The sequence below is a fragment of the Leiobunum rupestre genome, chromosome 5 (genome assembly GCF_980474605.1).
Source record: "Leiobunum rupestre chromosome 5, qqLeiRupe1.1.hap1, whole genome shotgun sequence".
NCBI lineage: Eukaryota > Metazoa > Arthropoda > Arachnida > Opiliones > Sclerosomatidae > Leiobunum > Leiobunum rupestre.
This window is the reverse complement of record NC_143388.1, coordinates 26542993-26562428: the sequence shown is the minus strand read 5'-3', so window position 1 is coordinate 26562428 and position 19436 is coordinate 26542993. Positions and strand designations below refer to the sequence as shown.

At 36.5% G+C, this 19436-nt stretch overlaps 1 protein-coding gene across 5 annotated transcripts; it reads right to left on the bottom strand.

The window, feature by feature from the left end:
• Positions 1 to 7357: 7357 nt before the first annotated feature.
• Positions 7358 to 17631, bottom strand: dia (diaphanous related formin 1). Of its 5 annotated transcripts, none has more exons than XM_090174356.1 (21): positions 17410 to 17629; positions 16453 to 16497; positions 16034 to 16189; positions 15861 to 15968; positions 15615 to 15799; positions 15344 to 15556; positions 15058 to 15274; positions 14866 to 14987; positions 14674 to 14790; positions 14492 to 14610; positions 14264 to 14421; positions 13492 to 14059; positions 13323 to 13421; positions 13048 to 13244; positions 12894 to 12980; positions 12680 to 12832; positions 12365 to 12616; positions 12116 to 12280; positions 11908 to 12040; positions 11458 to 11565; positions 7358 to 8854 (listed from the first exon to the last, which is right to left on the bottom strand). In XM_090174356.1, exons 1-21 carry the CDS (start codon positions 17443 to 17445, stop codon positions 8763 to 8765), a joined length of 3330 nt encoding a protein of 1109 aa, XP_090030482.1. In that variant the 5' UTR covers positions 17446 to 17629; the 3' UTR covers positions 7358 to 8762. The 5 variants fall into 5 exon arrangements, with proteins under 5 accessions (XP_090030482.1, XP_090030483.1, XP_090030485.1 ...); XM_090174357.1 differs by lacking the exon at positions 17410 to 17629 and adding an exon at positions 17054 to 17220 and having other exon boundaries at positions 16453 to 16784; XM_090174359.1 differs by lacking the exon at positions 17410 to 17629 and adding an exon at positions 17054 to 17220.
• Between the last annotated feature and the right edge of the window lie 1805 nt (positions 17632 to 19436).

Below are 19436 nucleotides of genomic sequence, written 5' to 3'. Positions count from 1 at the left end.
CCTAATTTCAGATATTTTTATGGTTATAAAAGAGATAATCAGGTAAGCTAATAATATAATAACCATGACTAGGCTTAATGACGAGTTTTCGTCGAATTAGGGTAGCGAGGCGCGAGAGTTTTTCTCGTGAGTTTTCCCGCTTTAAGACCAGTGGCGTGGCTATCATGGGGTTGGGCGGTGGGTGTGCCGGGGACCCATAGCTCAGGGGGCCCTAAGCCTAGGCTATACACTCTTTTACGAAGTCGGCCATTTCATTACAGGCCTAATTTAAAATAGTACAGGCAAGGGCGCCTGCACGTGCTCATCGGCTCGAGACGTCGCGTGCACTCGACCGCGTGAAGCGGCCTTGCATGCACTTTGAAAACAGACCTGTAATAACATGGCAGCACTCACAAATAAGGATATAAAAGAGTGTATACTGTGGAGAAATTCGGTAAATGCACGTATTTACGAACGAGGGCCCTTTGCTCTTCAGCTACGCCACTGTTTAAGACACGCCCGTTTCTACGAGCTTCATCACGGCCGTAAAAATCTTCCTTAGACATTCGAAGTGTATACCTATACCAGGACTATCTCGAGAACCGTAATTAAGTGTTAGAAAGTTGGTTCCAAATAGAAAAGTGTTCCCCGTCACGTTTTATGCCTACATAACGTAAACATGATCGGATTCGACCAATAGTAAGTCGAGAAAACTTTTACCAAAATCACAAAGGTCGTAAAAGGGAAAATTGCAAGACAGCGCTAATAACTCCAAAACAAGTTCTGCTACATAATCGAAATTTGCTAGACAATCGCATCATGGTAGGAGATTTAAATATTCAGAAAATTGAATGACCTTGAACCATGTCTTCAAGGTCATACTAAAATTATCTCGAGAACCATTAGATTTAGAGCAAACAATCCAATTAGAAAGTTGTTCTTCGTCACATTTTATGTAATAATAACTTGAAATACTTTTGGAAATTATAATTTCTAATCGGAATTTTTCTTCTTTGGCCCCCTGCACGAGTAACATACAGTTTCTGAGATATTCGCCCTGGATCGTTTTTTAGTGGACACCCTGTATAGTGTCCTGATATTATGTGGTTTTTTTCCGCCTGTTCTGGGTTTTTTGAGAAGGTTAAAAAGTGTAGCCATATGACGTCATTTTACTTCAATTCTGTCTTGACGAAATAAACGATTTGGAGTAAGCAGGGAGTAGTTAAAGGTTAAAGGTTATTTATAAAAAGCTTGCCCGTCATGTTTTCGTGAAACGAAATTTAAGCAGACGACATAGCTAGATTACTCCCTCTCACGGCCAACTTTGATGTCTCGCGTATCTCTCGCGCTACAGCGGCCATCTCATTCGTTGACGTTTCTGTGTTAACCTATGAGCAAAAGATGTGTATGACGTCAGCGCCCCTAGCGGATTATTATTTTTAGAATAGCTTTTACATTGAAGACAATATAACAACCGAGCGTGGCGCTGACCTCCTACACATTTTAGTACAGTTTATAGGGGGAAAATCCTTGCTCGCGGAATTTCGACGAATGTGTTGGCCGTAGTAGCGCGAACAGAGCGTGATCAAAGTTGGCCGTGTCCCTCTACACTTCCTTTCGAGGAGGAGTAAAAAGTGTAACCTTAGAGCTCTGGAACAAGCAAACAAAATTCGGGAAAAGGTAAATCTTACCCCGAGAACAGGCGAATAAAACGTCTTAGGGTAAAAAGTTTACACTTTTTGTCCCCGGACAAGCGAAAAAAAACCCACCTAATATTGATTCGTAATCACTGTCTTGCGCGTAGTCAATAGGTGGTTTCTTTTCGCCTGTTCTCGGACTAGAAGTGTACTCTTTTTACCCTTAGAGTGTTATTCGCCTGTTCCGGGGATGAGAGTTACTCTGCCCCATAATGTATTCGCTTGTTCCGGAGTATTTTAGGGCTCCACTATTTACTCCTCCCGAAAAGGAGGTGTAAAGAGAGTAAATCGGATTTTGTCGTCTGCTAGCCAGAATTTAGCTGCTAAAAAGGGCAGCCATTTTGGAAAAACGTTTTTACTCAGATTCAAACTATTCGCCACCATAGAATCGGAGAAAAATTACGTCATAGGGTTACTCTTCTTACCCTACTCCGAAATCCCGGAACAAGCGAAAAGAAAACACCTAATAGTGTTAACTTCGAAAAAATGAACTCCACAGTTACCATGATAACCAACCAAAGATAACGTACTACAGGAACAGATAGTGAAGTGGGTAGTCGCTTCATTACAAAACCGTCAATCGGTAAGCTCTGTTTTTTCGAATCTAGGGTTCGAGGTTTATATGATACTAGCTTAAATACCCGGTTTCGCCCGGGGTCTTTTTGATTTGTACCAAACCTTCAGAAAACTTCGTATTTTTATTTCCTTCTGACGATTCTTCCTAATAACTTTTGGGAGTGCTAACTTTGAGTTTGTTCTTTAATTAGCCGACTGAAGAGCTAACTAAGATTTAAAAACCCAGCAAAACCCGCTAACTTTCAATACGCGAAATAATACCGAAAAATAATACGGTAAAAAAATAATTGTTGGCCGGGGACTAATTAGCGGCTGCGGGAGGGCGAAAACGTAGGGGACAACCGGAACGGGTTCAAGAGAGAGCGAGAGACCGAGAGCGAGGGGGGAGAAAACTTAGGGGACGGTCGTCGATCGGTCCACGGAAGCCACAAACACACAAACACCCAAACATTGAGGATTATATATAAGATTTGGCATATCAAGTTACTAATGAGCGTTAACGTTATGGCAATAAAAACAGCTTTAAACCAGTGACTTCAACCGCTCCATGTGTTATCCGGTTCCTAAAACGTCGTAACTTCCATATTCGTTTTCTGAAACGAGGTTCAGAGGTTCTGCGGGAAAGATAATTCTGAAACGAAGGGAAGATGTTATATGGCGAAAGGTTCTGAAACGAAGGAAAGACGTTAATTTATAAGGCAAAACGTTCTGCCTGTAGATTTTCCTGGACTTATTACACGAAATTTTTTGTATTTATTAACCTATACCAAAATTAAATTTCCTTACATTTTCCTGCTTTTCGGGATAATTTTTAAAATTCATTGACCTTTAAGACCCATATTCAATGATTTTATCCAGAAATTGTAGGTACTGACAGTGGTAACCCTGTTCTGAAACGAGGGCAAGAGGTTCTATGTATAAAATTTTTCGGAAAAGAGGGCCAGATGTTCTATGGATAAAGGTTCTGAAACTGGGAGGAGAGGTTCTATGGTTAAAGGTCTGAAACTGGGAGATGTTCTACCGATAAATTTTTGAAACGGGGTAAAAGATTTGAAACGAGGGGGAGACGTTCTACCGGTAAAAGGTCTGAAACGGGAAGGCGACGTTCTACGGGTAAATTTTTGAAACGGGGAGATGTTTTACGGGTAAAAGGTCTGAAACGGGGAGACGTTTTACCGAGGGGTCCGTCACTTTAAGGAATCATGTACAGGCCCTGATTCCTTGATTCCGTATCGCAGGAATCTAGGCGGGAATCATAAATTTTTCAGAATCAAAAAATCGTGTTCGAATCATGGAATCATAAGGGAATTAACTTCGAATCCTGGAATCACCTCTAGAATCCGGAATCATCCCCGAATTGTGTAATCATACCTGGAATCTGGAATCATACCCAAATCATGGAATCATACCGAATCATGCTGGAATCATACCCAAATCATGGAATCATACCGAATCATGCTGGAATCATACCCAAATCATGGAATCATACCGAATCATGCTGGAATCATACCCAAATCATGGAATCATACCGAATCATGCTGGAATCATACCCAAATCATGGAATCATACCGAATCATGCTGGAATCATACCGAATCATGCTGGAATCATACCCAAATCATACTGGAATCATACCTGGAATCTGGAATCATACCAAAATCATGGAATCATACCGAATCATGCTGGAATCATACCCAAATCATGGAATCATACCGAATCATGCTGGAATCATACCCGAATCATGGAATCATACCGAATCATGCTGGAATCATACCCAAATCATACTGGAATCATACCTGGAATCTGGAATCATACCAAAATCATGGAATCATACCGAATCAGCGTGGAATCACGGAATCTTCATGGAATCAACAAGAATCAACTCTAAGAATCCTTGATTCCGAATCTTGTACACATTTTCCTGTGACGGACCCCTCGCGTTCTACCGGTAAAAGGTCTGAAACGGGGAGATGTTCTACGGGTAGAAGATTTGAAACGAGGGGTAGAAGTTTCACGGGTAAAAGATTTGAAACGAGGGGTAGAAGTTCAGGGGCGTAGGAACTAGGGATTGCAATCCAGCAGGGTTTTAAATCCAGCTGGATTTTTGCTGGACCGACATCAATCCCGCTGGATCCAACGCGGATCCAGCAATTTATATATTTTTCAAAAAAACAAAAGAATTTGATCAAAAATGCCCAAGAAGTTAGAAACCCAAAATATACCTCTCCTCGGAAGTTTTCCATGGAGAAATAACCGGAGTTTTTTGAAAGGAGATGCTAGCGTCACCTGGCTGTCGTACTGTACTAAATAGCGTGACAAATTTAAACTTCCGCTGTTATTCCTCCATGGTATATCGATGATATTATTTATTTGCAATTAGTAGACGTGGCAGTCATTGGCTCAGCTGTAAAAGATCGGTGTTCCTGAAAAGCCACCTTTTTGGATTTTTGTCCAGGCCACTGGAAAATACTGGAAAATAGTGGCTAATAATGGCTAATTAAGAAAATACCCTTTTGAAAAGAGAATAAGTTGAAAATCTAATTATTAGTTATCAATAATACACTTTTGGACCAACCCAAATTCTGGCAACTATGTATAGATATTTGTATTTTATAGCCCAAAATGCAAAAACTTCAATGTTGAAATCTTAATAAAATAAAAAATATATTGGCCACTTTTTTCCACTAAATACATTTTTGGCCAGGCTGGTATTTACCACTATTTGCCACTAGGGAATGCAATTGCTGGATCCAGCGCATTTTTCGGTCTGCTGGATCCAGCGATGCGGATTCGCAAGTAATTGACTTTTAAATAATTGGCAAATGAATCGCGATTCGCGCGCCGCGAATGGCACAAATGTGAACGTTGCCGCTTTGCTAGGTGCGCTACGGCCCTGCGTGAGACAAGACCATCAATACCATTTGTTTCTTGAGATTGTACTTACAGAAAAGTTTAAAAAAAGGCCTCTTGTATTAATGTATGTGGTTTAATATTTTTTAAAAAGTAGTTAGTTGCCAGTATTTACAATACAGTCTGGTTTATTTGTAATTGTCTGCATTATTCTTCCAAGATGTCAACAAGAATCCCCTTAACTAGTTGGTGTAGATAGATACCCCCAACCCACGTGCGTTTTCAAATTATACAAACGTGATTGATTTATCCTTTAAAAGACTTCAAGACTAATATTTTATAACTCCTACGTCTAATAAGCCTTTCCCATAACAGAGTTCCCGAGGAGGGGTTTTACAATTTTGTGGTGTGTCTGTTGGCAAAGTGTATTTACCGGGTTGGCAGTTTCATGAACTTTGCTAAAGGTTCACCAGGGCAAAGCAGGTGTAACGGCTAAACTCCTCGTTACATCTGATATATTTTTTAAAGTTCACGCACACCGTAACGACGGTTTTGACTAACTTGTTAGTGTAAACCAGCTTTTGAACGTTTGTATTCGAATTCGTGCTTTTGTAATGTTTTGTGTACTGTGTGTTTGTGTTCAGACATGGGTGAATGTTGTGTATGTTCTGTAAGTATGGGGCTTCTTCTCTCCAACTCCTAATTTCTTTTTAATTTTGGGACGGCGAGTGCTTAGGGTTACGGTAAATTATGTTGCAACGATACTTATACAAACAACTTTGGGAAAAGTCCGTCTTCCATTACGTTTTTATGAACTAATTAACGTCATTTATTCTATAATATTTATTATATATTAATTTAATCAGCAAGATCTTTATTATTTATATTAAATTAAAATTAATTGATATAATTAAAAGTACAGTTGCGAACAAGAAACGAGAAGGAGCTTTATTTTTAACAAGTGGATCTTAGGGTTCCGGGGTGGTAAATACCAGGTGGATAATAATGTGGCAAATAGTGGTAAATACCAGCCTGGCCAAAAATGTATTTAGTGGAAAAAAGTGGCCAATATATTTTTTATTTTATTAAGATTTCAACATTGAAGTTTTTGCATTTTGGGCTATAAAATACAAATATCTATACATAGTTGCCAGAATTTGGGTTGGTCCAAAAGTGTATTATTGATAACTAATAATTAGATTTTCAACTTATTCTCTTTTCAAAAGGGTATTTTCTTAATTAGCCATTATTAGCCACTATTTGCCAGTATTTTCCACTGGCCTGGACAAAAATCCAAAAAGGTGGCTTTTCAGGAACACCGATCTTTTACAGCTGAGCCAATGACTGCCACGTCTACTAATTGCAAATAAATAATATCATCGATATACCATGGAGGAATAACAGCGGAAGTTTAAATTTGTCACGCTATTTAGTACAGTACGACAGCCAGGTGACGCTAGCATCTCCTTTCAAAAAACTCCGGTTATTTCTCCATGGAAAACTTCCGAGGAGAGGTATATTTTGGGTTTCTAACTTCTTGGGCATTTTTGATCAAATTCTTTTGTTTTTTTGAAAAATATATAAATTGCTGGATCCGCGTTGGATCCAGCGGGATTGATGTCGGTCCAGCAACAATTCAGCTGGATTGAAAACCCTGCTGGATTGCAATCCCTAGTCTGGAGAATGGTTTAGAATTTTTAATGGAGTAGCTTCTCCGAATGCTCGTGTACATTTTACTACTATGTAAATTGGCGGGAAAAGACTGAAATTTAAACACCGTTGAGGTTCTATAAGTTTTTATGCTTTTAAAATGATAATTTGAACCTTTTGAAGTTTTCAACTGACCAAAAAGAGGGGGCAATAACATTAGTTGCCCCTCCCAGAAAAATTCTAGGGAGGGGCATTGTCCCCCCTGGTTCCTACGCCCCTGGAGAAGTTCCACGGGTAAAAGATTTGAAATGAGGGGAAGAAGTTCCACGGGTAAAAGATTTGAAACGAGGGGGAGAAGTTCCACGGGTAAAAGATTTGAAACGAGGGGGAGAAGTTCCACGGGTAAAAGTTTTGAAACGAGGGGGAGAAGTTCCATGGGTAAAAGTTTTGAAACGAGGGGGAGAAGTTCTACGGGTAAAAGTTTTGAAACGAGGGGAGAAGTTCTATGGGTAAAAGTTTTGAAACGAGGGAGATTGTGTTAGCGCAAACTTATAAATAACGGCGCATGAAGTTAATTGGCATTAAAAAAATTGTTTGTCACATCAGATAAAAATATCATCTCAACCAGTTTTATTTAAAAGTTTTTTCGAACCGAAATTTATACAGATTCACCGAAAAATAATTAAAAAGTATTTTAACAGATTTCATAAAAACTTGATTTATGCCCGATTCATAAAATACACCAATCGACTAGGAACTCGCGGGCAAACCCGCCATTTTAAAATTTTAGTATACAAAGAATTAATAGTTCAAGAATGATTCAATGAAAAATTAAAACGCTCTAAGTAGCCAAAATAAACAAGCGGAAATTTCAATTTTTTTGTAAAAGTAAAATTGTAGTGATGGAAATTTGCCAAGTTTTAGATAAAGTGCTTGAATATGTTATCACTAAGAAATTAATGAATTGAAAATAAAGAAACTATTTCTAATAATTATGACTGGCCCAATTTTCATGAACTTAATTTTTACTAAAATATATTTTAGTATCCATCAAAAATTTTGGAATGTCGTACACTCCATATTATCAGCACATGATCTTCATACAAAATAAATAACTCTTGGCAGCAAAGCAGTTATGGCTGTAATTATGATATTCGCATGTTTTTTTATGTAAATTGTTATATTTATCTGACCAATTTTCAATTTAGATAGCAAGAAATCAAACTGAAGTATATTTCTAGTTTTCGTCAAAGTATCAGTAATTAGCTCGTAGTATAACGCAGATGATCCTGCTAACATTCTACATTGGCGTTAAATTAGTTTGTTTATTGATATAAAATATAAATTGTTACACTTAAATTCTTTAATGAAAGACGTTTAAAATGTTTATTCACATAAAAAGTATATAAAGCTAAAAATGTTCGTTTAAAAAATGACACTGTAGAATTAAAATTATTCTCATACCAGTTATTGTTTAAACACAAATTCGCCAAAAATTAAATGAGATTTATTTTTCGAATATATTACGTTTCCATAACTGCTTTTAAATCTTATATATAAATTTTTTAATTGGAATATTTGCCTTGCAAAGCGCGTCTAATTGCAGCTAATCTAGAGAAAAACGCATTTCAAAATCAACTCTGTTGGCACAAACTTATAACGCCGCTTACTCTGCCTCTCTTCGATATGAAATATATAATCAATTTTAATGAAATATAAACAAGATAATTTTTCACATAATTTGTTTATCATAAATTTTAAATTCATTTTAGCATTTCTTAACTGATTTGTCAAAGGCACGCTTAGAAAATTTACATTATGTACAAAGCCAAAAATATCCGACCTTTCAAAAAATACCGATAAAGAACGGACTATATTTCTTGTTTTGATAAAAATCACTATACTGAGAGCGATTATCGGGAAAAATGGAAGACGAGAGTTTATCGAGTACGCTTACCATTTTATGATTTCTTAATATATAAATACGTCGGATTTCGCTAGCGGTGGCATCATCATCTGCATGCATCCGCCAAACTCATTCCTCCGCTTTCTCGATAAAGGATATTCTGTCTTGAGCGGCTTCGATTTAACATTGCTCTCCGATCTTCAAAATAAAATTTACCATTTTAACAATTATTTCCCTTACAAAGCATTTGTCCAATCAAATACTGACAAAATCCATCAGTCACACATATACTTAGGTTATATTGGGTTAAATAAGGTTTGGTTAGTGACTGGGACCTACTTCAAAGCTAACATAACATTCATTTAAACTATTTTAAAATACGCCACAGTTTTGATTTATTGGCAAGGTATTCGGGCCCACCCCTCCAAGTTTGATTTAGCGCACATTATAATCAATTTTTTACCGAATCTAATGGGCTCTCGGTGTCACCACATTTTTTACCAACAACCGTAAGTCTATAATATTGTTCCATAAGTTTGTCACTTTGAAGATTATTTTACTGAGAGATAGTAACGTAGTGACATCATTACAAGAAGAAAATCTCCCCCTAGCGAGGCATTGTCAAAGGCTAAGTGTGACGCATTAGCAAGCTGACGCAAAACAGCGACGAAGCCGGTAATGCCGTCTGTCTCGTGAATAGCTCTCAGTAAAACTTTTGCATGTGAAGAATAGGAAGTGTCACACTTATGTAACAATATTATACACTTATGCAACAACTAATAATCAGGCAAAACTTTTACACTTCAAAATTATTAGTTCAAATTAGTTACCAAACAACAACGTGCTAATATTAATTGAAATTTTACCATAAAAGGGCATCTTTTGAATAATCTTTAAAGGTTACTACATTTCAAAGAATAACGACAAATCTACATGAAGAAATAACTTGTAAACTATACTTAAATCATTAATATTTTGAAATGATTATTGAGTGGATTCATTGTCTAACTGTGGTAGCTATCAAATTTAAACCATAGCCGCCATTTCGGGTGCGTTGGTTTCTCTATGGGAAAAAGTATGGGTGACGTTTGTGTCACACTGCTACTACACTATAGAAGAGGGGAAGAAATGAAGTATTAGCCAGTCAGCACAATGCAAAAATACTCCTCCCCTTTTCTCACCGCCTAATTATCCATAAAGCCACTATACTATAATAGAATCACCATAAGTCTATAACATAATCTAAGTAAATTCTTTACAATGAAAACATTTCCATGACACAGACTCTACAACAGGCTTTGTTGGTGGTCTGTGTTTTATTAAAGCCTTTCTAGGTGGTGATTTTGTTACTGTTGTGACATCACTCGGTGAATACCTCTTAATAGAATATTATCCAAAGTGACACACTTATATTTAAATACAATGAACTTATGGAATCATCAAGAATGTATTTGACTGCTATTTGGTGTAGATTTTTAAGCGATAAAGCATGGGCAAGGTAGTATAGAAGTATATAATATACAATAGAAGTATCAATCTTTCTACACTGTTAAAGATATGTACCATCGCATGTTCCTACCGATTTTTAAAAAAGTTTTTCGGAGCAAAAAATAATGAAGGGTGAACTACATCATACCGTGAATTTCAAAAAACAACTACATCAGGAAAATTATGAAAAAACCACCACGCCATGTGATGTGTAGGTGCAATAATACAAGGAAAATTATCAACAGTGTTGCCATATATGCTTCCACAAGTAAGTCACAAATTCATGCTTACGAAGGTAAAAATTTCAATATTATCTCATAGATCGATACTTCCATGTACGATACATTATAAACTTCTGATAGTAGGAACATTACTTATCTGGGATTTATAAAATAATTAATCCAAGCACTTATGCAACACAGTGCTATATCAGAAGTAAATAAACCAAAGTTATTAGAATTGACCTGAAAACTGGGAGCCATTTAGATTATGGAAATCTAGTTAAAACGAAGCCGATGTACAGCCCCATATACTTCCACAATAAATTGCATTAGAGAATTGTGGGTTCTATATTTCTTATGTAAACGCTGTATATAATTCTGTGATTAAGGCGGGGGCTCTAAAATTACGTTAAAAATCATGGTGAGTGCGCATTTTGAAATTATGTAAAGACAGGCATAATTTCAATATCACGTGTTATTTTATCCATTGAAATGTAACATAAGCCTAAAAATGGGTAACATGAGTACAGTGCTTAGCAGTTTTCTCCGAGAGACGGTGGTGGCAATAGTAAAACTTAGGCTTGATAGCCACTTAACGCGTTAAATTGTAAAGAATGCTTTAAACTATGGTTCCATAAGGAAAACGTCTCCAACATGGCCAATATAGCGGTCTGATAACTTTGGTTCATTTACTTCTGGCTATATCTAATCAGATTTGAAAGGAATGAAACTATTTGTTCTTTGATAGCAGCATGTGGATTAGCATTAATAATTTCTTAAACCATACAGTATTTAAAACTTAGATAAAATGTTTGTGGGGTTAAAATTTAATTAGGTAACTTTTTCAAATTTATGTATTTGTTTTAATCACTGTAAATGACTCCATAAAATAATTAATTAAAAATTTAAACGTAATTTCATTAATAAAATATTTCTTTTGGTTTAAAGGAAAATAAATTTGGCAATTTTTTGGGGTAACTTAATACTATCTATACTAATGCAATAACTAGCCAATATTTAATAGCAATCCCTTTTCTCACATAAAATCCTTTAAAAACTGTTAGGGTATAAAAGCACGAAAGAGCAAATTACCAGCTCCAGCTCGAGGAGGAGCTTTTCTCCTGGGTTTATGCTGGAAGGCATCACCAGTTTTCAAGGCTTCCAGAAGGTTATCCATCACGCCTTCCTCATCATTTCCAGCTACAAAAACCAAACATAAATTAATAAGAGGAACTTGATAAAATAACTATTATTATTATATGATCATGGCTGCGTTCAGTAACTCTAAAAAAGTTCAGCGCTGAGATCAACAGTCAGTGGTTTTTTGACGTCACGTTGCCCATCTGTTGAGCAACAAAGTCATCAGCCGTAAAGTAGGTTATTCCGTTGTTCAACGGTCAACAGACACCACAACTGACTATATTTTACAAAATTTACAACAAGCGTAAAAAGTGTTCAACAAGATTCTACGGTCTCAACAAAAATAATTTTTCAGATACTTCGTTGAGAGTTACTGAAAGCATCCGAAATATGATAATGCACCATTAGTAATATCAAGCAGATGCTTTTGAGCTTTCCTCTCGGCTTTTTCTTTTTCCGCCTTTTCCCTCAGTTCTTTCGCTCTCCTTAATTTTTCCTCCGCATCTCTGACTTTGAGGTTTTCTTTATACGCCTCCTAAAGACAAAAAAAAGGTTTATTAACGCTATAAATGGAAACAGTAAAATCTCTTATTCAGAAAACGCTATTTACAATGAACTGATCCTTGAATATTTTTATATCACCAAAAAATTCATCCAAGGAATACTTTTTAGAATCGAAAACGTAAAACTCCGCAAGCTCTTCGTACAATTTCATCATTTTCTTGTACATATTTTCTAAGACTTCAGACTGTTTCCTTGACTCCTCTAGAAAACTCTAGCGTTTTCTTGTTAAAGAAAATTTTATCTTCGAAGCTTTGGTAAAAAAAATGTTTCTTTTTAAGAATAAAAAAAAGGATACAGTCATGACTTCTCCAAATCGATCACTATCGCTTTGGGCTTTGAAATTTTTCAAATCTAACTCCAGCTGTTGAACGGATTTCTTCATCTGATTAATATTTTTAAGAATCTGATCAGGAGAAACTCTCGCAGCTCTGTCTAAATGTATAATCTCTTCGGGAAAATTAAGAACTTCGGGAAATTTATCTTCGCAAACTTCCGCCAGGAAATGAATTAAGGTGGTTTTGGAATCTAAAGCTTTGGTACTACTGAGCTGTTTTTAAGATGAAAAAAATTAACGATGCGAACCAAAGACACCAAGTTTTTCTTAAATTACCTTAGTTAGGAAATTAATTTCAAAACCAACTGCTTGTCCATTTCTTGAACCAGAATTCATGTAATTTCCAACTAGCAAAACTACTTCTAAAATCTTAGTAAATTTCTTGCTAGCTTTGACTTCTTCGCATGCAGCGGTTGCAGCTACAACATCCTGAAAGAATTTAATTCATTATAATACGAAACAATGAAATATTTTCAAAGGAAACGTTTACCGGTTTAATATCTTGCACTAATTCGGGAAATCTAAGTTTGAAGCTCATGGACTTGAGCCTTGGCACTAGTCGCTTAACATTTCCCAGCTAAAATAAACGTTAAAAAGACGCTTAATACCATAACAAGATAACGAATTAAATGGCTAAAAATTACGGTAATTGCAAACTGTTCAGCTTCAGCCAGATCATTAAACTGATCTTTATATTGCTCTAATTTGGCCAACTGCTCCGGCTCAGGTACATATCGTATAAGTTGCTGCAACATCGCGTCTGTTAAGTTCTCTTCGTCCATTTGCAAAATGTAGTCTCGCAGTTCTGTAGGGGACATTTTTACCGAACCAAGTAAAATCACTGATATAAAATAAATGAAAATTAGTTCTTGTTATTTACTAATATCAACGGAAGTTTATTTGCAAGAATAACACTGACTTAAGCTCTGAGCAGCTTTAGGATCAATAACTTTGAGATCTTTGGCTTTTTTCAAAGTTTTCTTCCCACTTTCTTCATTGCTGTCCTTAATTTTTTTTACTGAATTTGAAGAAAAGGAAATTTTTAAGTTTGAAACTACATAAAAAAAAAACCCTAAACCTAAACTTACAAGGCGGTAATGAAGAAAACCTTGAAGATAAATTATCAAAAATATCGTCACTTTCCAACTTCTCTTCCTCAACTTGAACCCAAAAAGCATTCTCTGACAATTTATTTGGCTGAATCTTTTTCCAATTGATCCTTTTCAATGGGTTACTTGGCTTGTAGGCTTTTTTAGGCTTCATTCCATAAGGCAATGTGTCGAGTGTGACAGGAGATGGCGTGAATCCAATTCCAGGAGACATTCCGGGGAAAGGGGGTGGTGGAGGCCCTAGTCCTGGCATAGGTGGAGGAGGAGGTGGCATATTCCCTCCCATCATTCCTGGCATGGGCGGAGGCGGTGGGATATTTCCTCCCATCATTCCTGGCATGGGAGGAGGGGGCGGGATATTTCCTCCCATCATTCCTGGCATGGGAGGAGGGGGCGGGATATTTCCTCCCATCATTCCTGGCATGGGAGGAGGGGGAGGAATATTTCCTCCCATCATTCCTGGCATAGGGGGTGGTGGTGGAATTGAATTTCCCGGTGTGACAGGAGTTAAAGGAAGCGAACCAGGTGCTGGTACACCTCCCGCAGCCTGAATAAAAAAGAAATTGTCAAACTTTCAGTTATTGACAGGAAATGCGAAATAAACTTGTTTTGACCACCAGGTGGCTCTATAGCAATTAAGGGGCCTTTCCGATTACCAACAAGACAGTTATTGTCAGCAAATGCGAAATAAACTTCTGTTTTGACTACCAGGTGGCTCTATAGTAAGTAAAAAGGATAATTGAAAACATACCATTTTCTTCATTTGCTCTTGACAATTTTTAAGTTGGTTTTCACATTGAGCTAATTTGGCATCAGATTCTTGTTTGGACGTCAACGCCTCTTCCAGTTTCTTATGAAGCTCTTGTGAATTATATTGCTCTTCTTGTCGCGATTTTTCAACAATTGATTCTAAAATAAATAAAAACGATTCCATAAATCTCTTATTACTAAAAGCAATGACACACTCTGTCAACCTTACCAATAATAGGTTCGACATCAATTTTAAATCGTTTCGTATGCCTAAAATCAGGATCACAGCCGCTTTTGTGAAGTACAATTTGAGAAACGCACTCTTCGATTAATTTGAAATAAGCCACTCTAATTTACAGACATGAATATTAGTAAATTAGTCAATTTCTGAAGTAAAACTTTGAAACCGACCTAACTTCTATATCGTCTCGTATACATAAAATATGTTGAAGTATTGATAAAAAATAACCTTCCGCAGGAGTACTCATCACAGTTTGCTTGACTAAATCAAAACAATCCGTTATATCCCTAATAAAGTTGATTAAGGAAAAAACCACAAACCATACATAATAAAAATGTATAGTTATTAAAAAAAAAGGATACTCAAACTCCAACTTTGCATTTTCAAAACGTTGTAAAAATTCATCATAGTCGCTTTCTTTGCTTTCATTAAACACCTTGAGCTGAACTTTGATGTCGGCACTTATTTCCTCATTGCTTAAAGTCTAAATTTCAATAATTATTATTAAGACAAGTGTTTAATTATTAAATTCAAAATGAAATTAAAAAAATTACCTCTAAACAGTCGTATAATCCAGCCCGCATACATTCATTCCTAATATGCATCCTAAAATCTAAATCTTCAGTTTGATTAATCAAACAGTTGACCAGAAGTATGCAAGCTGCTTTTAACGATACGTCAGATGTATTGAGCTTTTGAACGATCGTAAGGAACCTTTCAACTCCCTCAATTTCACCCAAAATCGTGATGGCTTCTAGCGCTTTACCATGACTGTGTTTAATATCAAATAGCTCAGTATTAAATACATAAATTTATTTATTTCTATTAAAAATAACACACCCATTTGGAGTTATGAAACAAACGGTGGCTAAAAGTCTCATGGCATCACTTGCGATTGATTCATTGTTGGAAGCAATAGATCGGGCTAGTAAATTAATAGCTTCATCATGTTCAAAAACTCTTTTCAAACCATCCGTAATATTCATGATAGCTTTTAGACATTTAATACACTCGTGTTGCATTTTCACTACAATTCTATCACTCTTGTAGCCGCTAGATAAAAAATAAATTATTTGTAAAAATATCACAAATTAAAACAAGCAACACTTACTGTTCGTAGCATCTTCTGAAGATTATCAATAACGCGTCGAGTCCTTCTTGACCAAATTCTTTCACCCAACTAATCGTGTTGTTCGTTAACGCAATTCTTAGGGATTCCATGACCCGGCATAGTTTTTCATGGCTCATGTGTTGAGTATTGTTTAAGATGTTGATATAATCTCCAGCACCTTTTTTCTACATTAAAAAATCAAAATTAAAGCACAAAATCTTAAAAATAACTATTAGTCACAATTACCTCATCCATGTGATCTTTTTTATATTGCATTTTTAACATTTGCCGTTTTTGATTTAACATCTGCTCTCTTAGTGGAACTTTACGATCTTCAGTCAAGTTCATATCATCCTTGAGATTTAGGCAAAATTAATATAACTGATTTTATAAAATTTTATAAAAAGCCATTAACATACCAGCATTTTCTCAAACTCTGAAACCACTTTTTCAGTACTCCATTCGTCAATCATATTATCAGGAAATGGATATCTATCTGTAAAATCTTCCGAAGGTGGCCTAGCTGGCACACTGTTATGCTTCGTCTTCTTGCTTTTAAAACCCACCATATCCAGCTGCAATGGAAAGCACCTTAATATTTCCTTGTTTGATACATATTTCAAGCCACTGCGCGTCCTTTCACGGATAAATTCTACCACATCCATCTTTTAAGCCTACTTATTTAGCCTACGAAACAATTCAACCTATTCTACATTCTTAGTCTAATTTCAACACCTTCCCAGAAATCAGGAAATTACTTTAATAAGCTTAAACGAAAATCGAAACGCCTACAACCAAAATCCAGTTTATCCAAGGTTGAGTAAAACTTTTGACTTACCAAGTAGCCCCCCTTCTTGTCCTTGTCTTTTCCTGCCATTTTCGACTAAAACGAGAATGACAATTTTTTAGTGGCGTCAATTTGAGACAATTAAATCCATCCTTCAAGACCTTCGAAACGCGTTAATTTAAATTTGGCCGTGCGTCATAAGTAAGAATATAACAGGTGCGCTACAAGGGAATGGGCGAGATGAGATCATTCCCATTTTCCCAGGCTAGATGCCCCCTGCCAGCGCTACTTGGCTTTCAGCTTGATTACGAACCCGCGCTCACTAAGCCTCTGTCAGAATTTTTATTCCCTAATTAAACGTTTTTAAACCGCAAGTTTTCCAGCTATTTACAAAACAATATATCAAAAACTTTACTTTATAGATTCTTAATTACATATAATAAAAAAATTGACTAATTATCGAAAAAGAAACGCCAAACTGGCTTCGTAAAATTCGTCAGACCACTCCTTGTCCCAGAATGGTGAAGTAATTTTTTTCTTCTTCTTTTTAACTGGACAGGTTCGTCGGCTTTTAAAAAACCGCATCAACGGGCTTCTTTTCGTGAAATTTTGTTTCATTCATTCATTACAAAATAAGTAGATAAGGAAATACCTTTGACACATAAAGAGGATAAAACTCGTTTTCTTTTACAGTTATATTATCAATCCCTAAATATTTACTCGAGTAAAATGAAATCGAGAAGTACTACTGATTTTCTCTTTTTGCATTCTTAACGCCGGCGCGATAAATCTTTGGCGGTTATAAACAAGTAGAGCACTCGCCTCCAGCTATTAAGAATCTATAGCGATAGATCAGTAAAAAATGAATACCGAACCGCTGCCAGAAAAACAAATATTCCCATTCGAAACGTATAATTAAAGGCCAATAAATTTTTCAAACGCTCCACTTTGATTGCGCTGGATAATTACCCCTAATAAATTATTCAAAACTAATAGCGCTTTAATTACCTTGGATTTTTTTCTTCTTTTCGTGTTTGTATCCATTTAAAAACACACGTTTTTTAAATTCTTCCTGAACTACGTTTAATTACGCAAGATATTTAAATTCATTCCGAATGTATTAAGTTCAAAGTCAAAGACAACCACCGCGAAAGACTTGAAAAGGAGACGCACTGAAGGAGTCCGATGAGACAATCAGACACGCACGAGTTGCCTAACTAAACTCCGACACCTGTAAACAGTACGCAATGACTAGAGACAAAAATTATAGGAAATTATTACCGTACATTTACGCTGCTAGACAACTAGCATGACGTCCTACGCGTACGGGCGCGTGACAAAATTTATTAAAATACAAAAGAAAACAATGCAAAGCACACATATCTAGGAAATACGTACCAAATAAATATATTTAACTACAATTTAAAGTGACTGGTGGAAATCATGAATATTTTCGTCATTGTTTTGCAATAGGCGCTTAAATAAAACACCTTCAAGCATATCGCCAAGAAGTAATACTTCCGAGAGTCAGGACTTGCGAGTCTCTGCTTTTATAGTGCTTGTCGAAATAATGGAAACTTAGCACCTGTAAACAGAACGTCGTATTTTTGCTAAGCCAAACAAGCTAACTGGTTAAAAGGAAACACTTGTTGCATTTAAAATTTTCCATAATTTCAACATCTTGCGGGTCCTGGCTCTCGGAAATATTACTTCTTGACGATTTCCTTGAAGATGTTTTATTTAAGCTCCTATTAGATTATTGTGGTAACGCATGCTAGGAAAATATGTTTTGAAATTAGAAGCGTTCTGCGGTGGCGTAAAAAGTTCCCCGCCAGACCTCAATTATCGCTGCAAGCAATCGGATTTACGCCACTGGGGATTCATACAGCCATCAGTTTTTAATTATATTTTGCTTAAGTGTGTCAGTTCCCTATCTACCGAGAGCCATTTCTAGAATGATCGCGCAAGTCGGTGGACTTCAGTCATTAGGCCTAATACGCGTTTTTTACCTCGTCGTCATTGTGAGCGCGTGTTGTTAGCCGAGGCGTAAGATCGACTGGTGATATTTTTTAAGTTGTCTATTTATATCGCTAGAAGCGCTTATCTTTTTGGGTATGACGATAATGACGTCAATTCTACGTCACTCCACCCATGGCTATCGGCTATCGACTGATACACTTATGTTAGATTAGTATAGACTTCTGATATAGCATACAAAAAATCTAATTTCAGCTGATATTTCCAGGAGTAAAGCCCCATTTTCATGCTCGCTGGTAGTGGATAAAACTCGTCAAAATTCGCATCCGCCACTCGCAAGCGTGAAAATAAAGCTAAAATATCTGTTTGAAACAGATCGACGCGGAAAGTGATAAAGTGTATAGCTGAAGCGGATTTTGTCGATTTTTACCCGATACCAGCGAGCATGAAAATGGGGCTTTAGAAAAGCTGCGGTTTCATTGGGAATTTATTTTATTTTAGTTTTACACGCATTAGCGCTAATATTAACATAAGTAACACGTTACATGTACAAGTAAATAGTTTGGAAAAACCTAATTCTTTGACAATTCTAGGTTTTTCCAGGTGTGTATCAACCTGCAGCCAGTGGCGGCGCCAGGAATTTTCGCGAGGGTAGGCAAACCAAATAAATGGGCCCCCGACCCGGGACCCCCCTTCAATAAAATAAAGTAGTGATGTACATGACGAACAAAAAAGTTCTAACAACCGTAAAAATTTCTAAATACGTTATCGCCATTTGCTTCATTGTTATTTATAAATAATTTTATCTCTTGGGTCAATTTTGAGACCCTTTATAGATCAATTTGGGGCCCCTTATATGGTGATTTTGGGGCCCCTCAAAATTTTAAGGTAGGCAGTGGCCTACCTGGCCTACCCCCTACCGCCGCCACTGCCTGCAGCTGCAGAAGTTCGTCAAGGAGGAATCAGAACTATAAATTTCCTTATTCCAAACCCAATTATAATGTTTAAGCAAATTTAATTAAATAAAATATCATTTTAAAACCACAAACGGTACTTAC